The following is a 21,446-nucleotide window of genomic DNA, read 5'->3' on the forward strand; positions in this document are numbered from 1 at the left end:
GGAAGTAATTGAGTCCCATGAAGCCAAATGGAATAGATAGATTTGATCAAAATTAGCCCAGAGGAGATTGTAATCAGGCATTTAATTTCACTGAATATACCCCAACTGGAGAGAGAGTTTTGGTTGAGACCCATGTGGACCAATGTGTTTAAGAACTGCCCAGATGTCTCATCCTGGTGGAGATATTGAGGTCCTTTTTGCAGGAGGCATGTTCTGTTCCCTAACACCCACATGAAACCAAGAATGCACACAGTTACAGGTTTACCATTGAGACATTCTGTGGATTTGCTTTAAATCTGGTTTACTTAACATCTTTCTTTTCTTAAACTAAATCATTGTGAAAACAATTTTTAGGAAGTTTGCTTTACATTAGTGTGTTTCCAGATTTGGAAGCAATTCCCTCTTGCTTAGCATCTTGGAAGGTGAACACATTTGTTTTTGTTCAGTTAATGTGTTTCATGAATCTGAAGATTTCGATTATACTCTTGTACACATACTTCCCTTTCTCCCTCTCTCTCCCTACCCCTTTCTCTCAGAGAGCAGGCACTGAACTGCCTCAGCTTCAACCTGAGCAGGTGCTCACTCTGATTCTTCCTGCTTGCCACATATGCACTGAGGTCACCTAGAGGCAGAGCATCTATTTCCTTGATTTTGTGCAAGGCTTTGTTGAGTGGTCTACAGCAACCCCTTGTTTCTTAACCATTTTCTCAAATAAACTTTTATAACATGCTCCCCCTCTAGAACCTCTGGGAGGGGAATCCTAGAAGTTATAGCCAGTTGCAAGTTTTTTCAGCAGCCATATTATCTTGGTAGACCCAGCTGATCCACAGAGGAAGCTGAGCATCTTGGTGCTTTGAGTTGTATGACAAATCTGGTCCTCATCTGGGCACAGGTTATAAATTGTAGACAAACATGGAAGACTAAGACTTGATCTCTGTGTGAGGGGCCAAGTGTGAGAAAAGGGCAATTAGGGAGTCTTTCAGCTTCCATTCTGTGGACCTACGAAGATCTTAAGTTTCTAGTTTGACTTCCTGACTTGATGGGTTACACAAAGGCAGAAACTTCCTTCTCATGAGTTATAGGAAAGCTGTACATCACAGAGATTCAGTCCTTTAAAATATTATGGAATTGAAAGAATGCCAGCCTAAAGAGTCTAATTCTCATACTGGGTCACTCATTTCTAGCTGTAGAGAAGCCATATAACAGACTGTGTTAGTTTCCTGTTGCTCCTGTAACAAAATACCACCAACGCTGTGGCTCAAAACAAAGAAAGTTCTTCTCTCGCAGTTCTGGATGCCACTTGTCCAAGTTGGTATTGTTGAACCAAAATCAAGAAGTCAGAGATCTGGATGCCCTCTGGAGGCCTTAGTGAAGAATCTGGCCTCTCCTAGCTTCTGGTGGGTTCTGTCTGTCATCTATCCTCCTCAGCCTGTCTCTACCAAGTGCACTTGTGATTGGATTGCCTTTGGCGCCCACCCCGGAGGCAGGTGATCTGCTCATCTCACATTCCTTAACCCAACCATATCTGCAAGGCTCTCTTTCTGTATGAAGTCACATTCCCAGATTCCAGGGATGAAGATTTGATATCTTCAGGACGGTGACTCGGCCTACTTTACCACCAGAACCTCTTTATCCTGCTAAATGGGGGAACCATCCTCACACCAGGGGGTTGTATGAGGGCCAGTTAAGAGCATGGAACAGAAGTACTTTTGGCACAGTGGCTTCTCCTCTGCTGGCTGACACAGATTCAGGATAGCACGGTGTCTGTTCACTGGTCAGTCATTCTGGGTTGAGTTCCTTCTCTGCCAGGCACTGGCTTCCATGGGGATCCAGACACGCCAGGCTCTCTGCCCAAGCAGAGCCCTTATGGTCTGCCCTGGGGGACCTGCCTTTGTCTCAGGCCTGTCTTTCTCTCAGGGTTTTCACTGGGTGACATTGCTTTGAATATAGCATTTCTCTGCAAGAAAGAAGAAAAAGGAAGGTGGAATTCATTACTGTGCTTTCCCAGAGCTCCCCAGTCTGCGACTGAGAAACCCTGGTGACTCCTCAGCCTCCTTTAGAGAGTCTTTAGGACAAAGACCCCATTGAGCTGGTGAATGGCTGGCTGAGCCTGTCGGTGGGGGCTTCCAGCACAGCGCACTGCCATGATGCCCAGTCCCAGGGAGGCACAGAATCACTCCAATGGATGCAGATGTGGTTCTGGTAGTTCCATGGCTTCAGTCAGAGCCGTCAGCCACTCTTGGCAGATAGCTGGCTTGTGTCCACCACAACACTGGGGAAGACTAGGCCGCAGGGCCGCCGGGCAGCTCTGCTACTTCCCCCTCTCTCAGCTTCCCTGCTTCCTACATTTGTGACTGAAGATATTCACGATCTTAATTGAACTCCTCTCCCAGTTGTTATCTTCTTTAAACCCTTTGACCAAACTTTCAAGTGCCGTGTTACTTGGTGCATGTTGCATAGCAGCTCTGGCTGGGACTTTTCTTGATGACTGAACATCTGCACCTAGTGACTAGTCCCCCATCACCTTCCCCCTAGGACCTGGCAACTACCTTTCTTTCTTTTTCAAAAATTTTTATTGGCGAGTCTTAATTATACAGATTGGTGGGTTTTATCGTGGGATGTTTGTACATACATAAAAATGTAATTTGATCAATTACCACTCTATTTTCTACTTCTGTGAGTTTGGGTACTCCTAGTTATTATGTTTGGTACCATCCTAGGTGCTTAATATGAAATAGAAAGCAGTTGGAACGGGGGAGCAGAGTTATCATCAAATGAATGAGCTTTTGTGAAACCTAAGGGAACCCACATCCTATTGTGAGTGTCTGGTCTGAGTAGGCCATGCTCTGCAGCAGATCTCTCTCCTTTCTCTCTTTAACAGGCTCCTTGAGCACATGTGCCCCTGTGTTAACCCATCATTTCTGCTCTGGGGAATTCTTCTGTGCCATGGAGAATTCTTCTCCCATTCCTAAACTTGATCATGACCACCTTTTCTTTCTCCCCATTGCAGTAGAACCAGCCACTTCCACCCCAGGCTCTCTTTAAGATCTTTAGCTACAGCTCTGTGGATAGGAAGAGGGCTTAGCCAGTGTTCCCCTCACTCCCCAGGGCTACCAGTGGGAAGCATTTGCAAGCACTATCCCTTTAGGTCTTCTCCCTTCTGCAAAATCTGGACTATCTGTTTATGCCACATTCTGAGCATTCTTGCTGCTATGGAATAGGGATATGTAGGGCTTGTGGTCCACTTAAATCTTCATGCACTTTCCATTGATTGTGGTTCTCTCTGGCTCAGATGATGGCTGGATGGTCACCTGCTAGGTAACCATCTTAGCCTTTGGAAGTACTGTATGTCCACCATTTATAAAGTCTGAAATTCCATTGCCACTGCACCCTCCACCTACCCTCCCTGGCCCCTTGCTCCTGCTGAGCTGGCTCGGGGACTCTTGATTTACTCTTTCTGCTCAGCCCCTTGCCTCTCATACACTGTCCCCCAGCCCCTTCTCTGCTTATTTCCCCAGTCCATGCTCAAAGACTGTAGAGATTCTGACCTTGCTATTCTAAGTGTCCTTGTTCTCTTGTCCACCAACCATACTTATTCCGCCAGGTTAAATAACAAGACAAGCAAAGCACTGTCTGCCTTCCCGCCTCTTGGCTGCAGAGTTGTTATGGAAATGTCATGTGTTAAGGTGTGCTGATGTCTGTAGAATTGAGTCCATCCAGCTCCCAACTCTAGTTGGGACCTCACTATTGCTCACAATTGCCTGGGTTCTCTTGAGTTGTTGTTGATTTGCTTTTATATGCCACCTAACTCCAAAGAGTTTGAAGGGACATAAAACATAATGCTGTTTACAAGAGGTCTATGAGAGGAGCAGAAGTCTAACAGAGTGACATTTCTGAGCAACAGGTTTATCCCTTTGCTTACAGGCAACCAAGGCAAAAAGGAAATCAGATTAATTGTGCAGTTCTCCCATGTAAGTACTAACCAGGCCTGACCCTGCTTAGCTTCTGATATCAGACAAGATGGGGCATGTTCAGGGTGGTAGAGCTGTAGACTTAATTGCACAGTTCTGGTGGTCTGAGGAAATGCAGAAAACACTTTTGAGAAACGTTTTCCTGGAAGTTAACTTATCACCTGGACCTTTGATAGGGGATTGTGAAGAACATAAGGACAACACCTTTGACCCTTTGTCTGATTGACCATACAGAAATGTTCTCATGGCCATTTATTATTTTGAGTGTAATATCAAGACTCAGTCACCAGGTGTGCTGGCACATGCCTATAGTCTCAGGGACTCTAAAGATGAGGCAGGAGAATCTCAAGTTTGAGACTAGCCTCAGCAATTTAGTGAGACTCTCACTCAAAAAAAAAAAAAAAAAAAAAAAAAAAAAAGACTGGGGGTAACTCAGTGATACAGCACCCAGGGGTTCATTCTCTAGGGCTGCAAAAAACAAACAAACAAACAAAAAATGAGCCATTGAAGACAGTCACTGGAGATTTTAAAAAGCAAATTATATGCATGTCTATATACTTTCATTTGTGCCTAGACATAAGCTTGTACCTAAAGAAGACTAGATATAAGGTAGTTGTAATTTTGTGGATTGGTCTCTGTGTCCTCTATTCTATACCACTGGTCTACCCGCCTGTTTTGGTACCAGTACCATGCTGTTTTTGTTACTATTGCTCTATAGTATAGTTTGAAATCTGGTATTGCTATACCACCTGTTTCACTCTTCCTGCTTAGAAAAACTGGAAATCCATATGCAACAAAATGAAACTGAATCCCTTTCTCTCACCATGCACAAAAGTTAACTTAAAATGGATCAAGGAGCTAGGAATCAAACCAGAGACTCTGCATCTAATAGAAGAAAAAGTTGGCCCTAATCTCCATCTTGTGGGGTTGGGCTCCAAATTCCTTAATAAGACATCTATAGCACAAGAGTTAAAATCAAGAATCAACAAATGGGACATATTCAAACTAAGAAGTTTTTTCTCAGCAAGAGAAATAATAAGTGAGGTAAATAGGGAGCCTACATCCTGGGAACAAATTTTTACCCCTCACACTTTAGATAGAGTGCTAATCTCCAGTTTTTTAAACAACAAAAAAACAAATAACCCAATCAACAAATGGGCCAAAGATCTAAACAGACACTTCACAGAGGAGAATATACAATCAATTAACAAGTACACAAAAAAAATGCTCACCATCTCTAGCTATCAGAGAAATGCAAATTAAAACCACTCTAAGATACCATCTCACTCCAGTAAGAATGGCAGCCATTATGAAGTCAAACAATAACAAGTGCTGGCGAGGATGTGGGGAAAAAGTACACTTGTACATTGCTGGTGGGACTGCAAACTGGTGCAGCCAATTTGGAAAGCAGTATGGAGATTCCTTGGAAAGCTGGGAATGGAACCACCATTTGACCCAGCTATTCCCCTTCTCAGACTATACCCAAAAGACCTAAAAAGAGCATACTACAGGGACACAGCTACATCAATGTTCATAGCAGCACAATTCACAATAGCTAGACTGTGGAACCAACCCAGATGCCCTTCAACAGATGAATGGATTAAAAATGTGGCATTTATACACAATGGAATATTACTCAGCATTAAAAAATAACAAAATCATGGCATTTTCAGGGAAATGGATGACACTAGAGCAGATTATGCTAAGCGAAGTTAGCCAATCCCTAAAAAAACAAATGCCGAATGTCTTCCCTGATATAAGGGAGGTGACTCAAAACAGAGTAGGAAGGAAGAGCATGAGAAGAAGATTACCACGAAACAAGGAAAAGAGGAGGGAGGGAGAGGGAGGGAGAAGGGGAATTGCACGGAAGACGGAAGGAGACCCTCATGGGTTCACAAAATACATATATGATGGTGGGAGGGGGAAGGGAAGAAAAAAAAGAGAGAGATAAATGTCACAGTAGAATGGGTAGAGAATAGTGATGGGAGGGGAGGGGAGGGGGGATAGGGAGGGCAACAGAATACAACTGACACTAGGATTGCTGTATGTATACACATGGATGTATAACCAATGTGATCCTGCAATCTGTACACGTGGAAAAATGAGAATTCATACCCTATTTGAATCAAATGTATGATATGTCAAGATCATTGTATTGTCTTGAGCAACTAATAAAAAAAAAAAAAAGAATGACTAGATAAAAATCTCCCTTTTCCAGTCACAGTTGTCTCAGTTTGCCAGGATGGTGCCAAGACTCACCTTCAAAGCCACCTCTATTATTCGTGCTCCCTGGAGCAGCCACATACTCCCCCCCCCGCCCCCACCCTCATGGTTACTCCTCTTGTGTGGTTCCTGCTCTGCCTCTCTGGGTTCACATTTACTGGAGCACACATTTGGTCTGCCACATTGGACAGTGAAGCCCCTGAGGCAGGGACTGTGTGTGCTGGAGCATTCCATCCCTCAGGGCACCTACTCAACTGTTTTGCATGTAGTAGGATTTCACTAACTTTTTTTTGTGAATTAACTGCCTGAATTAGTCGTGGCACCAGCAGTATACATCATAAGATCTGATAGTCTGCCGCGCTTAAAGATCTCAATGTTCCACTTTACATATCTTGTAATATTTTTAAGTTGGGAAATGCCTCAGGAGAGCGCAGCTTGGTTAAGTCTCTCATTTTCCTTCTCCCTCTTGCAGGTGCACAGTTGTGGAGAAGCCTCAGCGAAAGGTAGGAGACTTTCTTTCAATGATATATGACTAGTGGAGGGGAGGGTGCAGGGGAGGGTGACGGAGCTGCCGGGACGTGGCTTTGACATCATATTTTTAGTGACGGGGACCTAAGTCCTATAGTAATTTTCAGGAGTGGAAAAATAAAAATACAGTGAAACTGAGAACAAGATAAAACTGGGACTCATTGTAGGAAATGCTTCATATTTTGTCTTAATATTGGGGACCTTGTGTGGGGAGTGCATCGTGCATGGGGGTTTGGAAGTGAAGGGAGGGAGGCATTTCGCTTTGGGACTTCCTTTGAGGCTTCGTTTTTGGGGTGTGGACAGTGCTGCAGTGGTGGGGATCGAGAACTCTGCTGGAATGTTCCTGAGGGTTAGACATGCTGTCCATCTAGAGGACTTTGGAGTGGGGGAGAAGATGGGGAGGGGTGTGCGGCTGGCAGGTGAAGCGCAGTGGAAACTGAGCAGCCGCTGACCACTCGCCTGCCACGGCCAGACCTCGGCCCAATTCATTTAGCATCATCTGCTGGCAGCAGGAAGGGCCTGCTCCAGTGGACAAGGACAGGGTTGTTGCAGGTGATGAGGGTTCACTTCACCCCTTGGACACGTGGGAAGCAGGAAACTAAGGACAGTGTGGGGATCAGTCTGCAGGGAAAGGAATGTGTGTAGGGATTGGTTTTTTAAAAAACCCATTCTGCCTTAAAATACATATTTGTGTGACTTAGAAAGGATGGTTGGGGTACTGGCCTTGCGTCAAGTGGACGTCACGAACTGGGTGTGTGAAAAGGAGGACAAAATAAAGTCACAAAACTCCTACACAAAATCATTGCTATTGCCAGGCACAGGCCCCGTTGCTGACATCTGGCTTCAGCATGGAGATAGGTTTCAGGTCATGAAGCAGAGCCTGTGTGCTCTGATGGACCTGAGTCCCTGCTTTGTTCAGGGTCCCTTAGTTCCTACCTAATGCTGCTTTGTGGTTCCAGCATCCCACGTGGGACATCACGCTGGGCTAGCGGTTCTGTCTCCTCAGGCTCTTCTGGGCTATGATGTCTTTCAGACTTTCCTTATTTTTGCTGATCTTGATGTTTTTGAGGAACACTGGTCAGGTACACCATAGGAGGCCTGTTTTGGTTCCCCCCAGAGCTCACGTGGAGGCAATGCAAGAAGGTTTAGAGGCGAAATGACTGGGTCATGCAAGTTTTAACCTGATCAGTAAATTAGTCGCCTGATGGGATTAACTGGGTGATAAGCAGGCAGGTAGGGTGTGGCTGGAGGAGGTGATCTCTGGGGGTGTGCCTTTAGGGTTTATATTTTGTCCCTGGCAAGTGGAGCTGTCTGTCTCCCTCTGCTTCTTGGTGTCATCTCCTGAGTCCCTTTCTCCCCCACCCGCTTCTGCCATGATGTTCTTCCTGACCTCTGACCCACAGCAATGGAGCCGGCCATCTGTGGACTGAGACCCCTGAAATCCTGAGCCCCAAGTAAATTTTTCCTCCTCTAAAACTGTTCCTGTCTTTTGGTCACAGCAGCAAAAGAGCTGCCTAAAACGAGGCCCCTCTTGAAACCTGTCTGCTGTGCTTCTCTTGGCTAGACTGGGGTGACATGTTTGGGAGGAGGCTGGAAGCCAGGGGCCATTTTCATCACACTGTGGCAAGGGGACATGCTGTCAGCAGGATCAGGACTTGACTTTAGCCTGATTGCCTGGCTGAGTCCTGGTGCAGCTGCCTCCGGCTGGTTCTCTGTGAAGCAGGAGAATCTATTTGGGAAGGGAAGGTTAGATCAGAAGGTGGCAGTGAGAGCACAGCCAGGGAGCAGAATCCGAGTGTAAGGACAGTCCATGGAGGTAGCTCTGGGCACACCCTGCCTCCCCAGCCTGGCCCCAGGGCCTGCTCCTAGTCTCGCCCCCCCCCCCCCATGAATGTGCTGGGCTGTCCTGGGTCTTTATCTTAGGCTCTCTGTACCTGGGTTTTCCCATTCATCAGATGGCAGAACTGAGGCTTGTTCTCTAGTTGTGGTTGGGAGAAGGTTAGACCAAGTGAGCTGCTTGAATTAAGGATTTAAAAAAAATAAAAACAAAAAAACCTGGGGCTGGGGCTATAGCTCAGTGGCAGAGCACTTTTCTACCCTGTGTGAGGCACTGGGTTGAATCCTTAGTACCACATAATAAGCAAACAAAACAAAGACATTCTGTCCATCTACAACTACAACAAGATTAAAAAACAAACAACAAAAACCCGTGATTTTCAGATGCAAAATCCTTCCAGATTCACGTTTGCTCAAATTTGACCAGTGTCATCCCTTGATATGATTTGAACGTGTCCCTTAAAGTTCATGTGTCAGAAACCTAATCCCCAGTGCAACAGTGTTAGGTGCTGGGACCTCACTGGAGGAGCCTAGGTCACAAGGCCCCCACCTCAGGAATGGCCCTATGCAGCTAATAAAAGGGCTTGAAGCTGCAGGTTCCTCCTCTTCTTCTCCTTTGCCATGTAATGACACAGCAAGAAGCCCTCACAGGATGCAGCCCCTCATCTGGTGAATGCTTCCCAACCTCTGGAACTATAAGAAATAAATCTCTGTTCTTTATAAATAACCCAGCCTTAGGTATTCTGTTATAGTAGCACAAAAGGGCCCCTGATCTCTCTCCTTCTTTCTTGGAGTCCTTGCCATCCACAGTCCTTCTGAACACACGTACAGCTTGTGTTGAGAAGTTTTACTGTGTGTGTTCTTTTAATAGAGAAGCCATTTTATTATTTGATAATGATTTGGAAAAAAAATAGTAATGAGCACAACAGGACCACAGGACTCACTCTACTACCAGTTAGGTTTGGTCATAGAGAAATAACTCCTTTTTCTGTGTCCTTTGTTAGACAGATAATGTTTTGCTCCGTAGGGAGGGTGCTCAGGCATGACAAAGGAAATAGCCTTTTAGGAAGGGTCTCATTCACTGTCCCCTAGGTGTTTTTATCCTTTTCCCACCCTTGAGGCTACTGATCTTGCCAAGGCCCACTCCTCTCCTGGCCTCAGTTAGGAGGGAAGTAAGATTCAGTCATCTCAGATGTCCTGCCCAGGTCTATTTGCGGGTCTGTGCGTCTCTTCCATATTGTTGTCTTCATGTTTTTCTGCGGTCAGTGACTCTCAAACTGATTTAATTTATCCTGGAATGAAACTTGTCTGTATCTGTCCTCTGTAGTCTACAACCTGAAATACCATTCTCCTCGTTGGAGGTGTGAAATTAAAATGTTTGTGCCTTGAATTGCTTTGAGGATGATTCGGTGTGTTGTGTACAGGGATCCTTAGCATCTGGCCCTGGGGAGAGCTTATGTTTTTACCAGTGAAGAAGTAAGAAACTCTTTAAGGATAGAACACAGCGGCTGATCAGCAGATCCTTGGCAGCAGAGGGAGGCGCTGCTGTGCTCTTGAGGACTGTGTGGGACCAGGGTCTTTTCACTTTCCATCTGGGATGCCCATCGGGACCCTCACCCTCACCTCACTGGCAGTAGCTGGGAATCCCCCTGCGCCCATGGGCCCAACAGCTGAGGCTCTCAGTTAGACAGCAGGGCCTGTGCTGCCTCTTTCCAGCGCTGCACTGGATCAATTTCAGCTGGTGCTGGACCATAGAGTGAGTCAGGCCTTCTGCCCCTGTGCTTTCCATTGCAGTAGGAGCATTTAAGGAATGTCAGTTGCATTAATTTCAGTTTGAAAAGTGGATCCGAGCACTGCACTCACCACTCAGTGCCATTAGAAAGCTTTTTGAATTAAAAAGAAACTTCTTCCTCCCTTCTTCTCTACAGTCCCGAGACTTGTCCTTTCACAGAGTGTTATTTATTCTTTGGGAAAATGTGCTTTAATCATCATCTAAACTAACCTTAAAATATTCAGGAAGGTGGTGACAGCTCCTGCCCAGGAAACAGCTCTTCTGGACACTTGGGGGTATCCGCAAAGTTCTCCATGTTTCACTGAACCAATACATAGTACTCAAGCCAGGGTCTGATTTCCAGTGGTCTCATCAACAATAAAAATCAGATGATTTTAATCAGATGCCATTCACAAGTCAGACTATGTACACGGAAAACTCATTTGTCAAAATGTAGCTGTCGGTGGGTGTGTCCTGAGAAGGGCTCCTGCGTGGCCTCCTTCTTCCCCAGGCACTACCAGTAGGATCTGAGCAGGATCTAGTCAGAGCCATCTGTCAGCTGAACCAAATCAACATCTTTTATGGTTCATTCCTAGCATTGACTTGAAACTTGGTTCACACTATCATAGTAGCTCTTTATTTCTGCATGAAACTACGGCAATTGATTGAAAAATCCTCTGTTTAAGAGAAAACAAGAGTGTTACCTTGTCCCGCATGCGTGTCTTCTAAAAATGTAAAATTGCCTTCAGTGTGTCCAGGTACTTCTCAGTAAGTATGAGTTATAAAGAAACATCTTCACTTATATATAACAATCATTCAAAATGACTCTACTAGTTCTTTAATAGTTTGTTCATTGTCACCCAGATTAAGAGATGGGTTGTTTTCATCTTAATTTTTTTTTTTTTGATACCAGGGATTGAACCCAGGGGCACTTTACCTCTGAGCCACATCTCCAGCTGTTTTAGTCAGCTTTTTCTCTGCTGTGATTAAAAGACTCGACCAGAACAATTGTAGAGGAGGAAAAGTTTATTTGAGGGTTCATGGTTTCAGAAGTCTCAGCCCATAGACAGCCAGCTCCATTCCTCAGGGCTCAAGGTGAGGCAAGACAACATAGTGGAAAAGTGTGGCCGAGGGAAGCAGCTCACATTGATGATCAGGAAACGAGAGAGAGATTCTACTTGCCATCAGGTGATTAATTCACTGATTGGGTTTAAGGCTCTCATAACCCAATCATTTCTCCTCTAAACCTTCTTGCATTATAACACACATGAACTTTTGGGGGACACCTTACATCCAAATCATAACACCAGCCCTTTTTAATATTTTATTTAGAAAGAGGTCTTGCTGAGTTGCTTGAGGCTTTCCTTGAATTTGAGATCCTCCTATACCTCAGCCTCCTGAGCTGCTGGGATTATAGGCATGCACCACCACACCTGGCATATATCTTATCTTATTGTTTAGTACCAGTTTACAAAAAAAGTTTTCTTTGTGGCAATGAAATATGAAATTTCAAAATTATGGCCGAGAGCTGTGGCATTTTCTCACAGATATTCTAGATATCCAGATGCTGCTAACAGCATGCTATCTGCAAGAAGAGGGTGGTGACCTTCCAATAGTGCAGATGGTGACTGGTGTTTGGTGGCCTCCCCTTGACTGGACTCTTGAGAGCAGAGTACAGAATTAACAGGGTAGGTCTGTCTGGGGCCAAAGGTCCAGTGAGAGAGCCATCAGCCTTTTACTCTGGTGTGGTTGAATCGCAGGAGTTCCTCCCGGCTCTCTCACTCCCAGTCACTCTCTCTCTGTGTTCTCAGAGCAGCAGTGTGTGGCCCAATTCTGGGAATGAAAGGCCCTTTTGTCTGGTGGGCTTCACCCTCACTGCCAGCCAAGCATCCCGGTGCTTGTGGATTTGGAAGGGCAGAGAGAGAGGATCCAGGAATCATTGGATGTAAAATCCAAGTCCTGGTGTTGTCCCAGTGCCTAGGCCCCGGGCAGATTGGAGCCATTGAGTCAGAGGTGACTAGGACATTAAATCCCAAGGTCAGCATTATACCACCATCACAAGTGACAGCCATCTAGCCTTCACCAAATTGTCTCCTCTGAGAAGTGGAGCTTAGAACGCTGTTTTACATTCCATCATCTCATCATTCATATCAGAACCGTATAACAGGCTGGCTGACCTGGATTCCCACAAAGAGTTGATAGCCTGAGAGCTTCACTCCCTTTCGTGTTAGTACAAAAATAGTTCTGACTCTCAAGTGTTGAAAACTATAGAATTTAGAGTTTTAATTTTTCTAATGTGACTTAAAGTCCCCTTGTAACTTGCACATTGTAGGCCTGGACCTTGTACCTTGCTAGTAAGCATAGTGTGGGAAAGCTCTAGGTTTTAGTTTTATGATTGGTGACCTATAAAGAGGGAGTCACAACCATGAGTTTTTTTTTTTTAAAGAGAGAGAGAGAGAGAATTTTTTAATATTTATTTTTTAGTTTTCGGTGGACACAACATCTTTATTTTATTTTTATGTGGTGCCCAGGATCGAACCCAGCACCCCGCGCATGCCAGGCGAGCGTGGTACCGCTTGAGCCACATCTCCAGCCCTCTCCATGAGTTTTAAAAGGAAATCTTGTAGTAAAGTAAGCCAAATTTGATTGGGTTAAGTAGGAAAAAAAAGAAGAAGAAGAAGAAAAAGAAATAGCCAGTGACCTTTGGGATCCTCTGGCCCCGGGGAATAAGCACATTGTGCCTGATCTGTCTCTGGCTGGGGATGCCTGGGGAGCCCAGGAGCTCAGCACCACTTTGAAAGTCCATCCCTGTCAAAATAAAAGCTCGAATAGGCCTTTCATTCCTTTTTTAAAAAATAATAATTGAGCACAATTCTGTAGTCATCTATTGTACAAGGGAGAGTCAAAGCCCTTTTCTTTCTTCCTTACAAAAGAAGGGACCCATTCATCGGCACACAACAAACCCTTAGCAGGGCTGCAGGGATTGGGCTGCAGAGTTCCCCATCCAGATTCTGATCTGTTGCGTTCATTTTTTCAAGTTGCACTTTGAAAATGAGACCTGTTGAAGATAAGTGTGAAACAAGGGACCAGATTTTAAAGCTGCTTTGGAGGAAACTGATATGGAGAGTTATACTAATTATCCCTCATTATCAATGATGTATCTCCATAAAAAATTAACAGGTTTTTAAAAATGTTTCATGCCAGACACTTAAGGCCCACACTTTTCCCTCGGAATCTGTCAGACCCAAAGTCAGCACCTGCCTAGGATGGAAGTTCAAGGAAAGAGCCCGCTAGAAGTTGATGTGGATGTTCACTATGGCAATGATGTATTTCTTGAGGCATTAAAAATAAAGGGACCCAGGAGTAGAGGTGCATACCTATAATCATAGTGGCTCAGGAGGCTGAGGCAGGAGAATCCCAAGTTCAAAGCCAGCCTCAGAAAGTTAGCAAGGCCTTAAGCAACCTAGTGAGACCTTGTCTCAAAATAAAAAATGAAAGGGCTGCAGATGTGGCTCAGTGGTTAATCACCGACTCCTGGGTTCAATCCCTGGTACCAATGAAATAAGTAAATAAATAAATTGATAAATGGATAGATGGATGGATGGATGGAAACAGAAGGTATATTTTGGATCACACCTGCTGTGTTGGCAAGGGGTAAGTTCTTACCCTCGTGGCTGGCTGCATATTCCCTTCACAAGTAATACATTCCCCTTAATACAGATTGATAGAGCCAAACATTGGCAGAAGACAAGGGGCACAATAAGATTTTTGAGCAAAGCCCTGAGGGAGGGATATTGAGAATCATGTCTGGGTGAAGAGAATCAAGGCAGAGGGAGTCTCAGGTGCAAGGGCCCTGAGGCAGGAGCCCCGTGTGAGAGGACTGTTGTTTTACACCAGGAGGTTTAGTTTTTTACTGTTGTAGTTATGCACTGGAAGCAGTGGAATATTATGTAGCCAGTGAAGACCACCATATAGAAGATGTTTAGGGATATGAAAAATCATCTTTCATTGCTAATTTTTATTAAAGATTGTAGATTTAAAGTAAGCACAGTGAAGTACCCGGCACAACTCTAAGCTGGTAGCTATGTCCACCAGTGGAATGTTAAGTGGTTTGAATTGTTTTGGTCCTTGATCCTCATTACATTTTTTCCCCCTTTAACTGCAAATGCCTTTATCAAGAAGGGAAGCAAAAGAACTTGGTGAGTGGGGATTTTCCCAGCAGCCTGGTGGCTGTGGGGAGGTGACACTGGGCCGCAGCATGGCCCAGGGATTTAGCTTGCCTTCGTGCCCAAGGGCTCTGGCTCCTGTGCTGCCGTCCAGAAACGGCTCTGGTTCAAGGAGGAGGCTGGTGCTGCCCAGTCATTGGAAACAAAGATGGAGCCCAGGTCCAGAGAAGGAGACAGGGCAAGGAAGTAAGTGCCATTACAGGTGGGGCCAGCCAGCCCCGCGCTCGACACACAGCCCACAGCACCAGGATGAGGAAAGCCGAGTCGTTCCACAGTCAGGTGGAGTCCCCAGGAGTGGCGAGTCTCAGATGCAGGTGATGGGTCCAAAGGCATGTTCTCATGATCTTAGTTATACAACCGAGAATGTTTCAAGTCAGTATTCAGAAACTGTGTGTCATCCACGGTCAGATGCACACCTCGACCCCACGCTCCAAACCGTAGACAGTTCAAACAGGAATGAATCTGAGAGGACGCGGGGTCCTGTCTTGACAGCCTGTCGCTGACCATGGTAGGCTGGTCTGTCTGCCTACACACACCCCTTAGTTAGAGTTTAATGATCGTGTTTGTTGAATCTACACAACACACACACACAAGCTAAAAACACCATAATCAAGTGAATATGTATGAAGCACAACCTTGAATTTTTGTATTCTTCCTTCCTTTGCTTTTAAAAAGATCTACATCTACATATCTATTTAATATATATGTGTATATATGTAATATTTGTAATTATACACTTTTATGTAAATATTTTACATATATTTATATTTTATATTTAATTATATATACGGATTTTAATTACATATACATGTAAATAAAATTTGTGGTTTGAGGTCTATAAAAATGATACCATATTTGCATACTCTCTTGTAGGACTAATGTCTTACGACATTTTCTAAGATTAATCATGTTGCTGTATATAGCTGTGGTTCATTTATTTTTTCTGCTATATAATATTCCATCACATGATTATAGCACAACGTATTTATCCACTCTGCTTTTGTTGGGCTTGGCGTTTTGTTTGTTTTCTATCACACTGTCCATTGTTTCCGTGGTTTCTGAGTTCACTCTGTGACAGTACCAAAGATCAATGCAAGGAAAAGAGTAAATGCCTGATGCTTGAAGTGAACAGTTTCCAAAGCAAGAGTGCTATACGTTTGAAAGGTTGTGTAAAATCTACACACATTAGAAACATTTCAGGCGTCCCCGCAAGTTTTGCTTGTGTCTTTAGACAGAGCAAGCCCAGCAGTGTTCGGGAGCTGGCTGCCACTAGGGGGAGTGGGAGAGGCAGGCAGTCTCAGCTGTCAGAAGGTGGCCACTGCACAGATACAGCAGCATGGCCCCCAAGTGGTGGTGGACTTGCACATTTTAGGAGGGCAAGAACCTTACTATTGCTCCGGTTACAAGAAGAAATCCAATTAAAGGCTCCTTCATCTCTGTGGCACAGAGATGCATGGATAATAAATCTTAGTGAAGTAGGGGGAGTGAAAAAATAGGGACTAAGAGAAGTGATAGGATCCATCATTGGAGAAAAAGAAAGATGGTGAGGGAGGAAATTCACAAACCAATGGCATAAATCAGTGACAAAGGGCTGTGCGCCCTAGTTTAGAAATGAACTAACGATTTGCCAGGCTCTTAAGAACTCAATGCCACTTTGAGTGCCGGACCCTTTTACTGCTCGTTTTTGTCCAGGGACTTATAAAGTCTTTTGAGAGTTGTTTATTGTGTATTCTCAAAAATCTTTCCTTCCACCCTTGGTCCTTGACTTAGTGTTTTTCTCTCTTGGAAAAATGAATGAAACTTCATGGATTTCTCCCCCTCCCACCCCCGAACTCTAACCTGAAATCATGATTCCCAGAAAATAGCTTTATTTGTGTGTGGTTAGATGGAGAGAGGATGTATTGGTGATTCTGTTAAATATCGACAGCAAAGGTCTTTCCTTGTTGGAAAAGCTTACAGTTCTAGTGTTTGAAGCAGCATGTTTTTAGGAATTTGGGGTTTTTAGAGTAGACTTGGTAAATACCCTCCTTCTCCACCAAACAGGTCCATATTCTGACTCCCAGACCCTGTGAATCTGTTACTTTAAATGGCAAAATGGGCCTTGCAGATGTGATTAAGCTAAGGATCTTGAGGTGGGGAGATGATCCAGGGTTATCTAGGTGGAACCCAACATTGTCCCACCAGTCCTTGAGAGGGAAGTAGAGGGCTGGGGGTGTGGCTGCGTGGTACAGCACTTGTGTAGCCTGCACAAGGCCCTGGGTTCAGTCTTCAGCACTGGGGGACAAAAAGAAGGGAAGTAGATGAAAGAGGAGAGAAGATACTCGGCTGCAGGCTTGGAAGATGGAGGAAGGGATGCACAGGCCGAGGAATACAGGTGGCCTGCAGAAGCTGGAAGAGGCAAGGACATAGACTACCCAGAGCATCTAGAGGACCCAGAGACCACAGCAAGACAATGAGGAGAGACACGAGTGGAGTTTTAAGCCATCAAATCTGTGACCATTTGTTACAGCAGCAATAGGAGACGAATATATTCTTTTTTTAAAAAAAATATATATTTTTTAATTGTTGATGGACCTTTATTTTATTTATTTTTATGTGGTGCTGAGAATTGAACCCAGTGCCTCACGCGTGCTAGGCAAGCGCCCTACCACTGAGCTACAGCCCCAGCCCTAATATAATATTCTTGATTGTGTGAAAGACTTTTGACTTTTGTTAGAAAATGTGGAGGGCAGTTTTACTAAGTCAGAGCTATGTCCACCAAAGAAATGCAGTTTGACGGGGTTCATGGGGAAGTGCATCCTGAAGGGGTCAGAGTGGCGCAGGACGGAGAGGAACAATCACCAAGGCAGAAGGAAGGACAGGTAGCCATGCTTGGGGCAGGGAGAATGTTCCCGCTGGGTGGAGGAGCAGAGGCTCTGAGAAGGGAACCAGCACGGCTAAGAGTGTCCTGAAGACGCTCTTCCTGGAGGCCTGGGCAGCCGGCATGCCACCAGCTGGGAAAGGCCATGGTTGTATAAAAGCGTTTGGGGAGACCTGTGTGACTGGTTCTCTGCGATTCTGTTGATGTGTGTGGGGGGGGGGGGGGAGGAGGTCTTCAGGAATGAAAACCCAAATTTTCATTGCTGTTGCTTGAACTTATTTTTGTGTGTGTGATAAAACACACATAATGTCAAATTTACCTTGAGTGGCACTTAGTGCATTATAGTATTGTGCCACCATCATCACTGTCCAGTTCCAGAACCTCCCATATCCAGAAAATCCCATAACCATGCACAGTCATTTCTCTTTCCCCCTCCCCAACCGGCTCCTGGCAACCAGTCTGCATTTCTCGGCTGACTTGTCCTCTTCTGAATACTCCATATAAATGAATTGCATGATCTTAAATGTGTCTGGATTCTTTCACTTAGCATAATGACTTCAGAGTTCTCCCATGTTGTTACTGTTTTTAGTACTTCATTCCTTTTCACAGCTGAATACTATTCCATTGTCTGGACATAACACTAAATGTCTATCAATGGATAGTTAGGTTATTTCCATCTTTTTGGCTAATGTGAATAGTGTGCAGCTGGGTTTTATCTTATCGGGTTTTGTTCTCATAATGGAGAGATGTGACCACGTGGGTGAAGGAGAAGAGATGAGCCGCAGGGCCTGCAGGGAGAGTCAGGTCTGGCTCTGGGACAGATTTCGTCTTGGAGGAGGTGGAGTGGCTTTGTTCATCAGCCATAAATCTCTACTGGAAAACTGAAGATAGCATGGGGTAACGAACAAGTGCTCCCGGGTCCACTGGGGAAGTTGAAGTCCAGGAGGTATCAGTACTCCCCAGCAGCGAGGGTGTCACTTCTAAGGAAGAACCAAGAATGTGCCCTTCCTCTGTCATTCAAGTCATGTTTCCATTTTGATTTGTTTCTTTAAAGAGGAGGAATAAACAGTGTGGAAGGGTTGGTGCTGCTACTGAGAGGGCTTGGGTAAGAGGAGCCCTCGGTGGTGCAGGCCCGTGGCTCATGGCCTGTGCTCCTGGATGTTTATTAGTTCTTCTGAAGGCTATTCTTACTTGTGCCTGTTTTTAATACATGAACAACTGGGAGAGAGAACTTATAATCCTGCAGTCATTTGGCTTGTATTCTTAGAGAGTATTTTTAAACTAAAACATTCAGAGCCATCTCGTGTCATTTAAAGACCAAAGAGCACTTACAATGTTTATTTCTCCTGATCTGCAAGCTTTAGATTTCGAATACTATTTTTTACTCCCACAGAAAATACATCAAAAATCTTTTCCTTGATATTGGACTTATTTTTAAATCAGTTTAAATCATTATCTTTATAAAAACGAGTGAGGATATTTTTCAACCATGACTCAGGAATCATCTGCTGTAGAAAGAAAACTCTGTATCCCCAAACTGATGAAGCTAAACATTCTCAACTCAGAAATGGGGCTGTTTATGTTGGCAATTTGCACATTTAGATACCCACCTACCCCCCCACCCCCGCCCCCGTGGGGTTTAAGCTGGAAGTAAATCATTTTGCTTTAAGGGACTTTTAATGGATACACCATGCTTGGGTATAATGAAGAGTTAGAAACTGGGAGAATTTTAAAATGAAAAATCATCTTGTATTTTTAAATTGAGAAACAGATCTAAAACTGATTTGGGGCTAAAAACAGTACCATCCTGGGGTCCTCATGAAACTGGAATAGAGGAGACTGCCCTTCTCAGTCAACAGATATCTAGGGATCGAGTTAGGTCCTTTGCCAAATGGAAGGGTGAAGTGATCTTGGCTTGAGGAATGGGTGCTTTCTGTGTAGGACACCTAGAAATTACAAGTCTATCATGTTTGTCTTTGTTTCTCCTGTGGTGAAAGAATACGCAACTTGTAATAAATGAATTTTCTCATGCTGGTTAGAATGTGAGATTGATAATGCCATCAATAACAGAAAGGCTAAGTTCTGGAGAAAGCTTCTCCTCTAGATTCTGCCACCTTACTTCTGGACTAGAAGCAAAGCTATGTTCTTGTAAACAGGTGAGTTCAAGCAATGGAGGGAGGCAGTGGGAAGGGGCTGGGTGCTGCAGGAGGCTTAACTCTTGATGTCACGTCATTAAGACGTGGGTTCCCACTGCCACTTTGCATGACTCTTGGCCTGGGATTCTCTTTGTCTTAGTTTGGGCTGCTGTTGTGGAATGCCGTTAAGCATTAGTTTCTCACAGTCCTGGAGGCTGGAAATTGAGATTGGGGCACCAACATGGTTGGCGCTTGTGGCAGGCTCTCTTCCTGCCTTACTGAGGGCTGCTTTCTTCTTGTACCCAATGTAGCAGACACAGGTCACTCTGACCCTTCATCCCCTTATCAGCACACAGGTTCCATCATGCAGGGCTCCATCTCCATGATCTCATCTGAACTCACTTATCTCCCAAAGGCCTCACACCCAGATGCCATCATTGGGGGTTGGCACTTCCACACGTGAGTTGGGGGACGCAGACATACATCCCACAGCACTCTTCTCTCTCTGCTCCATTTCCCCCTTTAGAACTCAATAATGAGGGTGAGTGGAGGAATTGGGTTGGGTTAATGCAACTCACAGAAATGCAGAACTACAGTCAGATGAACTTACCGGTGATTCAGCCCCTGAAGAGATCATAAGACACCAAATCATAAAGACCTTCAGTTCTGCATTTGGATTCCTGGAGAAGGCATTGTTTGCTAATGTCTTTGCTTTAATAGTTTCAGTGTTTCGTGAATCCCTTAGAAATAAAGAGGAGATGGTCACAGTGATACATGCCTATAATCCCAGTGGCTCGAGAGGCTGGGGCAGAGGAGGATCATGGGTTCAAGCAAGCCTCAGCAACACTGAGGCACTAAGCAATGTGGTGAGACCCTATCTCTAAGCAAGTACAAAACAGGCCTGGGGATGTGGCTCAGTGGTTGAGTACCCCTGAGTTCAATCCCTGGCGCCAGAAAAAAAAAAAAAGAAAAAGGAAAAGTTCTTTCAAATTATTTTAGATTCTTTCCCCTCCTATTACTATTAAGCTCTGGGATCCCTGAACTATGGGAGTTATTTCAAGGGTTGTTGTAGATACTTAAGTTTGGACCTCAGAGGACTTAGCCATTTCCAGTTTCCTACTCATTTACATTCTGATACCTTTGGAAGATAGCTTTGCAACTACTAACATGGGTCTAACTTTGTGGTAGGTGTTGGGTGGGAAGTGTGGGTCACATGGCCGAGTCATTTAACATCAAGACAGTATCAGAGTCAGAGCCATTAACCAATCCTGGTCAACCCCGGAGTCTGATAGATTATCGTTCTTCATTCACGTTACAGGAGGATAGAATCCAGACAAAATAGAAAAATGGCTTGTCTCTGTATGCTTCTGCTGCTGTAACAAAATACCCGACGCTAGGTGTGTTAGTTCACTTTCCATTGCTGTGATAAAATACCTGAGAAAATCAACTTAGAAGAAAGAAAGACATTTTGGATCATGGTTTCTGAGGTTTCAGTTCATAGTCACTGCTGCTTTGGGCCTGTGGCAGACGAGTACACTCTGTAGGAGTAGATGCTTGAGAAGGCTGTTCATGTCATGGCAGTGGGAGGCAAAGAGGGGTAGGGGAGGGAACTGGACTCAGTGTCCCCTTCAAGGACAGGCCCCAGTGACTTCCTTCTAGTAGGCCCTTCCACACCTTCCAATAGTGCCACAGGCTGGCAACCAGACCTTTACCATGTGGGCCTCTGGGGTCCACGTAAGGTCCAACCACAGTTCCAGGTAATTTATAAAGAACAGATGTTTATTTGGCTCCTGGTTCTGGAGAGTGAGAAGCCCAAGAGTGGGGTGTCTACATCTGCTCCGCCTCTGGTGTGGCCTTCTGGCTTCCCCATTGCATGGTGGAAGGCACCACATGGAT

At 44.8% G+C, this 21,446-nt stretch overlaps 1 protein-coding gene across 1 annotated transcript in view; it reads left to right on the top strand.

Annotated features, from left to right (window-relative positions):
* Positions 1-21,446, top strand: part of Retreg1 (reticulophagy regulator 1) — a 140,887-nt gene that overhangs the window by 41,161 nt on the left and 78,280 nt on the right. Inside the window, exon 3 of the mRNA XM_046456393.2 lies at positions 6,667-6,697. Coding sequence (XP_046312349.1) covers positions 6,667-6,697 — 31 coding nt within the window. The remainder of the gene's footprint in view (positions 1-6,666; positions 6,698-21,446) is intronic.

The sequence above is a fragment of the Marmota monax genome, unplaced genomic scaffold (assembly GCF_021218885.2).
Source record: "Marmota monax isolate L192 unplaced genomic scaffold, Marmota_monax_Labrador192_F-V1.1 WCK01_AAM20220418_F8-fsc00037, whole genome shotgun sequence".
Classification (NCBI taxonomy): Eukaryota; Metazoa; Chordata; class Mammalia; order Rodentia; family Sciuridae; genus Marmota; species Marmota monax.